This window comes from Vigna angularis, chromosome 3, assembly GCF_016808095.1.
Source record: "Vigna angularis cultivar LongXiaoDou No.4 chromosome 3, ASM1680809v1, whole genome shotgun sequence".
Lineage (NCBI taxonomy): Eukaryota > Viridiplantae > Streptophyta > Magnoliopsida > Fabales > Fabaceae > Vigna > Vigna angularis.
In genome coordinates, this window is record NC_068972.1 from 35,238,092 (window position 1) to 35,247,003 (window position 8,912).

The 8,912-nt window shown below is 33.9% G+C and overlaps 1 protein-coding gene across 1 annotated transcript; it reads right to left on the reverse strand.

Moving 5' to 3' along the window:
- Positions 1 to 332: 332 nt before the first annotated feature.
- On the reverse strand, positions 333 to 4,536 carry LOC108326598 (probable voltage-gated potassium channel subunit beta). Its single transcript, XM_017560189.2, has 4 exons — positions 3,832 to 4,536; positions 3,056 to 3,199; positions 2,675 to 2,839; positions 333 to 705 (listed from the first exon to the last, which is right to left on the reverse strand). The coding sequence occupies exons 1-4, from the start codon at positions 4,393 to 4,395 to the stop codon at positions 592 to 594; spliced, it is 987 nt and encodes a 328-aa protein (XP_017415678.1). The 5' UTR covers positions 4,396 to 4,536; the 3' UTR covers positions 333 to 591.
- Between the last annotated feature and the right edge of the window lie 4,376 nt (positions 4,537 to 8,912).

Consider the following 8,912-nt stretch of genomic DNA (forward strand, 5'->3'; position numbering starts at 1 on the left):
TTTATTTTCTATAATAAAACATTAATAAATATTAGATAGATATGGGACACAATTTAATGTCATATTAAAAGATGATATATATATATATATATATATATATATATATATATATATATATATACTTTTTCAAAAAAAATTGAGATAATATCAAATATAATGAACCTTCTTTATGGTTATCTTTGTTTTCCGCTAAAACGGCATAAAAATCCTTTTGACACCGTCAAAAAAATATTGTCAAAATAACTAATTAACCATGCCTTATTCCACGAGGTAGACATTAACTACATGATAATGGATCCACAAATGCAAGTGGACTCTCAAAATCCAAATCGTAGTGCCACAAATAATAGTATCACATTTAATTCGGAAGGCAAACGTAAGCCTAAACTCCAAGATCTTGATGCTTTGTTTCCAAAATCAATTTGGAATGTTTGAACCCATAAAAAAGAAGGCATATTCAGTTCCACAAGGAAAATATAAGACACAAATAAAGTCTTTTAAGAGGAAACCACATCAATCAAACCAATACAATTTCAACATGAATTTCCATTCCAGGCCCAGGGATGAAGGAGTATTCCATTTAATGCATATTTATCGGTACGAGTCAGGGCGCTTTGGCTTGCTTTGAACAACAGCTTCAATCTTCTCCATCACAACAGGAGTCAATAATGGAATGACATCGATTGCTTTCATGTTCTCTTGAATCTGAGCAAAAGAAATCAAAAAAATAAGATAATATTACAAAAGCAATGTTCCTTCTTGCAAGTTATATCTCAAACTAAGAATGACATCAATTCTTTTCATGCTCTCTTACGAGTTGAATAAAAAACAGGAAACAGAAAAAATATGAAAATGGAGTGGTAAAGTTCATTCTCGCAGGCGAGTTATAACTGTGTGCACACACAGGGATGTTTAAGCAATTATTTCATTGCTCAACTATATGTACAATATATTTTTCAATCTTCTTTATTACGAAAAAATAATTTCTAGTTACGAATATACATTATGCATATGGTTAAAGGAGTATTTCTTTTTCTTCTGCTACTACAGGATACATCGGTTTTGTTTATATCTTCTTTGCTCAATCAATGTAAACTAAACAGTGCATCCAGAGATTGACTGTGTAAGTTTGTCCACATGTAAACCATTCAGCTGTGTGCCTTCAGGAAACCATCACATTTCAGATGGTTCTTTCTATGAGCTATACTATACTTCTGAGTACAGAAGCTCCATATTTCCACACTAAATGCAGCCATTTAGACATTTTATCCCCCTTTTCCCATTTAATTCAGTCCATAAATCTTGTAATCCTTAAAATAAAAGCTCATAGATACAATCCAAACTTAAATAAATATCAATAGAATTCATTAATATTAGTCACTTGTAAGCTCATATGACTAAATCGACTCCACAAAGAGATTAAAATTGAACAAGGTTCCCAAATGCACCTTATATACTGCATTACACATTACCTTTAATAATGTCTTTCATGCGAGGACACACAGAGAGATAGATTGTCACTTTGTGAGATAAACTTGAGTTGGGACATCACTACTAGATTTGTCAACTTTAGTGAATAGTTGACAGACATATTCACCAAGTCTCTAAGAGGACTAAGGATTGATCATATTTGCCGAAAATTGAGCACATGACTTGTATGCTCCAACTTGAGAGTAAGTGTCATAATTACAAAAATAAGGAGTATGTCCTATATAATCAAGAATAACTAGATTATATATGTATTATTAAGAATGACTTTATTTACTCCCTTCTCAAATCTTTACTATTAAAGGATATCAAATCTCCTCTTTTTATTGTATTTTTATTGAGTATGTTTTCTCAATATAAATAAAACATTTGTGTTCTTGTCTCAAAAACACATGGTTTCAGCTCTATCTCTATCTTTCCTATAGTTTAAGAAATATGATAATATTAATTGTAAAAATAAGGAGTATATCCTATATAATCAAGAATATCTAGATTATGTATGTATTATTAACAATGTTTTTATCCATTCACATATCAAATCTTTACTATTAGAGGATATCAAATCTCCTCTTTTTATTGTACTGATTATGTTTTCTTAATATAAATTAAACATTTGTGCTGTCTCAAAAACACATGGTTTCAGCTCTATCTCTATCTTTCCTATAGTTTAAGAAGTGTTATGACAATGTCAATTAGTGATCTCAATATTTTTCCTTTTATCAATTGGGATATGGTTAATTATGATTCTATTAATTAGAGATATCTTTCTAAGCTTTTTCTAACGGCCAAACCTGATCGGAATATCATCTTGGGAAATTATTTTCTTAAAAAAGTGTTAATTTAGGACGGGCTATGTCAGCAAAAGTGTCTGATTTCTTTTAAGGGTTGCGAGAATAAGTCTTCCATTTCTAGGTGTTTTAGTTGGTTCTAGGCGAAGTTTCATAATAACAATCTTACCACACTAACACCACACTTAATAAAAAAGAAGAACAGGCACCAAAAAATCTCACCACACATAACCAAAACAAGAACAATCACTTACCATTTCATCTCAGAACTTATCAAGAACAAAATTCACTTTGCTAGGTCATAGGAATTGACAACCGAACAACATTTCAACAAATTACAATAAACATTTCAACAATAGATAAACTGGCTATCTTGTTAAACAGCTAAAAGAACTAACCTGAGACTCCTTTGTAGCACCACAGATAACAGAAGAAACATTAGGATTAGCAGCACACCACGCAATCGCAAGTTGTGACAGTGGAACACCAAGCTCATCCGCAATTGGCTGTAATCCATCAACCTTCTTAAGCACATCATCAACCAGTGATCGCGATGCCAGATTCTACAAAAAGAACCACACGATACTTAAACAAAAGCCAAAATAGTCAATAAAAATTAAACAAAAAAATCCCAGATCTAGTACCAAGATTGTAAGCACAAAATAACCATAGTCCTAAACTTTACAAAATCATTTCTTGTCTAAAAACCACTAAAGTAAATGCCAGATAGAATCAACTAAAATGAGGATTGTTAATGATTTCATCAAATGGAAAAGTACTTTGTAATTTTCCAAAGAAAATCTGCTATCTGGCGGTATAGCTCCTTTCTTATATTTCCCAGTGAGCACTCCAGAGGCAAGAGGACTCCATGTAGTGAGGCCTATGCCATAGTTGGTGTACAGAGGTAGATACTCAGACTCAACCTACACCATTATACAGTCAAATCAGGTCAATCAAATAAACAGAACCAAATAAAAAAGAGTAATGAAACAAAAAAAGAAATACTACAATACAATATCTAAACTCCTAGAACACCTTAATACCAATAACAAAGTTAAACAACAAAAAAAATACTTTTACTCCATAAACAACAAATTTTTCCTTCTCAACTCATGCATTATGAGAGAGGATTCAGTGATGCTAAAACACCAAAAGCATCGTGCAGTTAAATAACTGTGAGCCATTGGATTTTTGTAAATGCTTCAGCCTTAACCACTTGTTTTTTGTTAGGTTTGTGAGTGATTTCTTCTCAAAAGATACTATTATTCCCCTTATTTATCCGACCAATGAGGAAATTTCAACTCTCAACTATCTGCATCAGCCTTTAATATTTTTTTAATCATAGTTTATGCTGAACCTTTCACTATTTTCCTGTTTCAAATTATTATCAACCGCTTACAAAACACAAATCGGACTTCAACACATCGAAAAGAAACAGTATAATTCACTTTTTTCCGTCCCACGTAAGTGCTTATTCAGAGAAGTTGAATCATGCAAGAAGATAAGTACAAAAACAATTAGTATGTCACTAGGTAGAGAGGAGTGGAGTAAGAACCTTGTGCCTGGCCAAGAGGTTATACTCAGGCTGTTCAACAATAGGCCCGACGAGGTCGAGTCTCTGGGCCACAGCCCAGGCCTCAGTGATCTGCTGGGCCGACCACTCACTGGTTCCCCAGTAGAAAGCCCAGCCTTTGTCAATGACGTGGTTCATGGCCCGCACGGTTTCCTCGATGGGCGTGGAGATGTCGGGGCGGTGGCAGTAGATAACGTCGACGTAGTCCATGTCGAGGCGCTTGAGCGAGGCTTTAGTGCCCTCCACTATGTGCTTGCGCGAGAGGCCCTTGTCGTTGGGGCCCTGACCGCCCCAGAAGATCTTGGTCGAAATGACGACGTCGGAGCGCTTCCACCCGAGCTCCCGGATCGCCTGCCCCATGATCTCCTCGGCGCGGCCATTGGCGTAGACCTCGGCATTGTCGAAGAAGTTGACGCCGTGGTCGCGGCAACACTGGAGCAACGCCTTCGCCTCCTTCACGTCCAACTGGTTCCCGAAGCTTACCCACGCGCCGTATGACAACTGGCTCACCTTCAGCCCCGATCGCCCAAGGTTCCTGTACTGCATCGTGCTGGATTCTCTTCTGCGAGAAAATCTCGTGAGAGAGTGAGAGAAAAACACGAGAAGTGGTGCTGCGTACCAACTGTTTGAGATGGGGACGGGACTTGGAAGAAGAGAAATGAACGTGGTCTTCGATGATACCACCGAACATATATCACACTTCGAGAATCATCGTTTTGTGTAGAAATTGTTTGCCCAAATTATCCTTTTCTTTTAAGAAAATTCCTAAACAAATCCACTCACTTCAGACATCAGACAGTATATAAAAAAACTTGTGTAATGTTATGAACATATTCGTCTAATGTGTATTGTTAGACTCATATAATCAATATATTGAATGACTTATATAATATTTTTTTGTTCTACTTGTCTAATAAGTATATGAACAAACTCATCTAATATGTATTGTTATAACTGTCTAATGTTTTTCACTATACTCATCTAATTAGTGTATGAACATACTCGTCTAACGTATATTGCAAAATTCTTTTAACTAGTAAATGAACATACTTGTTTAATATGTATTATTAGACTCATAAAATTTATGTATGGAAAGGTTTTTTTAATGTATATTACTAGAGTCATTTAATCAATATATGAATGACTTGTCCAATGTGTATTATTAGACTCATTTAATCAATACATCGACACACCCGTCTAATGATTTCTTACTTACTTATTTGATCAATGTATTCCCAGATTTCTCTAATAATTTTTGTTATACTCGTCTAATCAACGTATGGAATGACTTGTCTAATAATTTTTGTTACTTGTCTAATTAGTGTACGGACAATGTTGTCCAATGTGTACGGTTAAGCTCGTATAATTTTTTTTATATTAATCTAATTAATGTATGGAAAGATTTGTCTGATGTGTATTGTTAAACTCATTTAATCAATACATCGACAAGTTCGTCTAATATGTATTGTTAAACTTGTCTAACTAGTATATGGACATGATCGTATAATTTGTATTATTAGACTCCTCTAATCAATATATATTTAGACTCGTGTAATATGTATTGCAAGACTCATTTAATCAATGAGTGGACAAACTCGTTTAATGTGTATTATTAGACTCGTCTAATTTGTGTATGAACAAACTTGTCTAATATATACGGATAGACATGTTTAATTAGTGTATAGACATACTCGTGTAATGTATGTTGCTAGATTAATTTAATTAGTGTATTGATAAAGTCGTCTAATCAATCTATGTGCAAACTCGTTTAATGTATATTGCAATACTCGTTTAATCAATGAATGGAAAGACTTGTCTAATGTAAATTAATAGACTCATATAATTTGTGTATGCACAAACTTGTGAAATTTATATTATAAGGCTCGTCTTATCAATGTATGGACAAACTCGTCTAGTGTTTGTTGTTAGACTTGTCTATTATGTGGACAAACTCGTATAATGGATAATCCTAGAGTCGTCTAATCAATATGTAGAAATATTCGTCTAATGTTTTTTACTATACTCATCTAGTGATTGTATGGACAAATTCATCTAATGTATATTAACAAACTCAATTATTATTTTTTGTTATACTCGTCTAATCAATGCATTCTTAGACTTGTTTAATCAGTGTATAAAATGACTTATCTAATTTTTTCTGTTATACTCATCTAATTAGTGTATGAACAAACTTGTTTATTGCGTATTGCTATACTCGTGTAATAGTTTTTGTTATAAATGTTTAATCAGTTTATGAATAGACTCTAATAATATATATATATATATTGCTAGATTCATTTAATTTTTTTTTCTATATATTTATATAGTGCATGTTGTTATACTCATCTAATCAATGTATATCTAACATATATTTCTAGACTCATCTAATGACATGTAAATACATTAGTGGTATATAATTATTTGAAACCTTATACCAATTTTTATGTCATATGATTAATGGAATTATATTCCACTAACACAGTACCATCAATATTCATAACAAGAGAAGATTCATTCATAACACAAATATTATCATAATTAATCACCATTGACTCAAGCTACGACTGAGCAATAGGCTCTACCACAGGCTAAACCACAAGCTCCACCAAATGCTCTACCACAAGCATAGGCTCCATCATAGGCAAAGGCTCCACCACATGCATAAGCTCCACCACATGCTCCACATATTAAGCTAAAGAATCTTTAATCTCATCCTGCACTAACCAGCTTAGGACGATAATGTTGTCATATTTTTGTACAAACTATTTGCCTCCCACCAGAAGTACCATTGGCATCTTATTGTAATCGTATACAATTAGATTGATCATGACCAATCATTTTACAACTTGAAGACAATAAAGACAATTTTTTCAGACTTTACATCAACAACAAATGTAAATCCTGGTCTTTTAACTAAAAATTGATTAGGAAAATCAAATAATAAATCAATATCAACCAACACGTGTAAAGAAACCTCGAGACTTAATCTTTGTATAATCATCTAACGATAAAGGTGTGAAAATTCCACGTGCTATTGAGAAAACCATTTTCAGATGCCAATACTCCAAAGGAAGGCCATGAATAAGAACTCAACATTAAGTTTTTAGTAAGTTTCATGGAAGTTCAAAAAAAAGAAAAAATTTGTCTAAAAAAATACGAAGAATGTCAGGAGATAAATTTCAAGTGCCAATAGCTAAAGTCATTCTCATGTCTTCTAAAGAATACAAAACAAATTTATAGAACCCTTTACAAAGTGAAATAGCCTTCCATTTATCCAAATGCTTCCAAGCTACATCAAATTTTTTACAAAGTTTCAAATGTGTAAGTGATTTATCCCATTTTGTTAACAAAATACACTCATACAAATTACTTTTGCACTCTTCCAAACTAGCAAGATAAACCTCTTCAACGATTGATTTTATACAACGAAAAGGTAATTGTGACAAAAGAATAGTTATTAAGGACATGAGAAAATATATGTTTACACTACAACAAATATGTTTATTACTGAAGGATTAATACTGATGGCCTTTTGTCCTTCGGTAAAGTTCCTTTATCGAAGGATTTATCGATGGCATTTGAGTGGTTGATTACCAAAGGCTTTTGCCCGTCGGTAACGAGGCAGTGACAATACTGAAGGAAAACACCCTTCGGTATACGGTTCAATTTAGTGAAATTAGAATTTAGGATTTCGCTCTCTCATTCTCCCAAATTCAGTCTTTGTGAAAGCTTCTCTCCCAAAAACCTCTCGAGCCTAATCCCCCTCTCTCGTTTAGTGGCCCTTTTTTTGCACTTCCCCCTAGCCTTTACGCCATTCTCCCTTTTGTGATTTCATCTACTCCTCAATCGCGGAGTGCTCATTCGTCTATTGTGGAAGGAAATAGACCTTGAGGAAGCTGGTGGTTGAGGTGAGGGTTTGCATTATCATTGGAATGGGTTTCGAAACGGTGGTGTGGCGACATGAGGAGGGTGCTATGGCGGCCTAAGTAGGGTTTGGACTATCGTGATGCCGCCAATCGAAGGGGTGCGTGACGAGACTGTTGTCGCTACGTGAGGAGGTAGGTTCAAACTATGTTGACAAATTTTCGTTTTGACTGGATGATTTTGGGATGCATATTATGGAGGTCTGTCTGTGGTTTGAAAATATTATGCAGGTCTAGTTGTGCTGTGAACATTTTATGCAGGTTTGTATGGTTGGATAAGAAATACAAATATGACTTAGTTTTGTCTGGATCATATCAAAGGATTTATCGAAGGCTTTCGCCCTTCGGTAATTACCGCAGGCTTTCGCCCTTCAGTAATTACTGAAGGTCATTGCCCTTCACTAATTATCAAAGGGCGAAAGTCGTCGGTAGCTGTTAGCGACAAGGAATTTACCGACGATAATCTGGTCGTCGATAAGCCGTCGATAATAGGTCACCAACGACTTCTAGCTGTTTCCGAGGGATTGTGGCCTTTGGTAATGCCTTTCATTTCTGTATGTGACTTTGGTATTACTAGATATGGAATTTTACTGACCCTATAAGAAAGCTTAAGGGATATGGAACCTAAAAAAAGAAGTCATACATATTTCTCACTTAATCTAGCAATACTCCCAGACCATAAACCATGCAAACTTTGCTTCCAAACTGCAAACACTGTTGCCAAACCAAAGCTGAACGTAAATCTGCTACACTAGCCACGTGAAGATCCCACAGTTCCAACCAAGACCTTATCTTGCTCCTGCAAATAAGCACCAACCCTGCACCAAAAAAAATCCACCACCACTGCAAAAAAAAATTATTTAACAATGTTTATATTATAATTTAATATAAAAAGATAAATGTAATTTTTTTCGACAAGATTTTGTAAGAAAATTATTACATGACAGTATAAAAAATTTGTATTATAAATAAATATATATTATTTTTATATAATATTATTTTCAAAAATAAGTAAAATATATTTTTCTAAATTTAGTTTCATTAAATGACCAAGTAATTAGAAATCATAAAAGAGATAAAATTCAAAGTGAAAAATAATACAGAAAAAAGAATTAATACTTTAAATGTATTATTATTGTT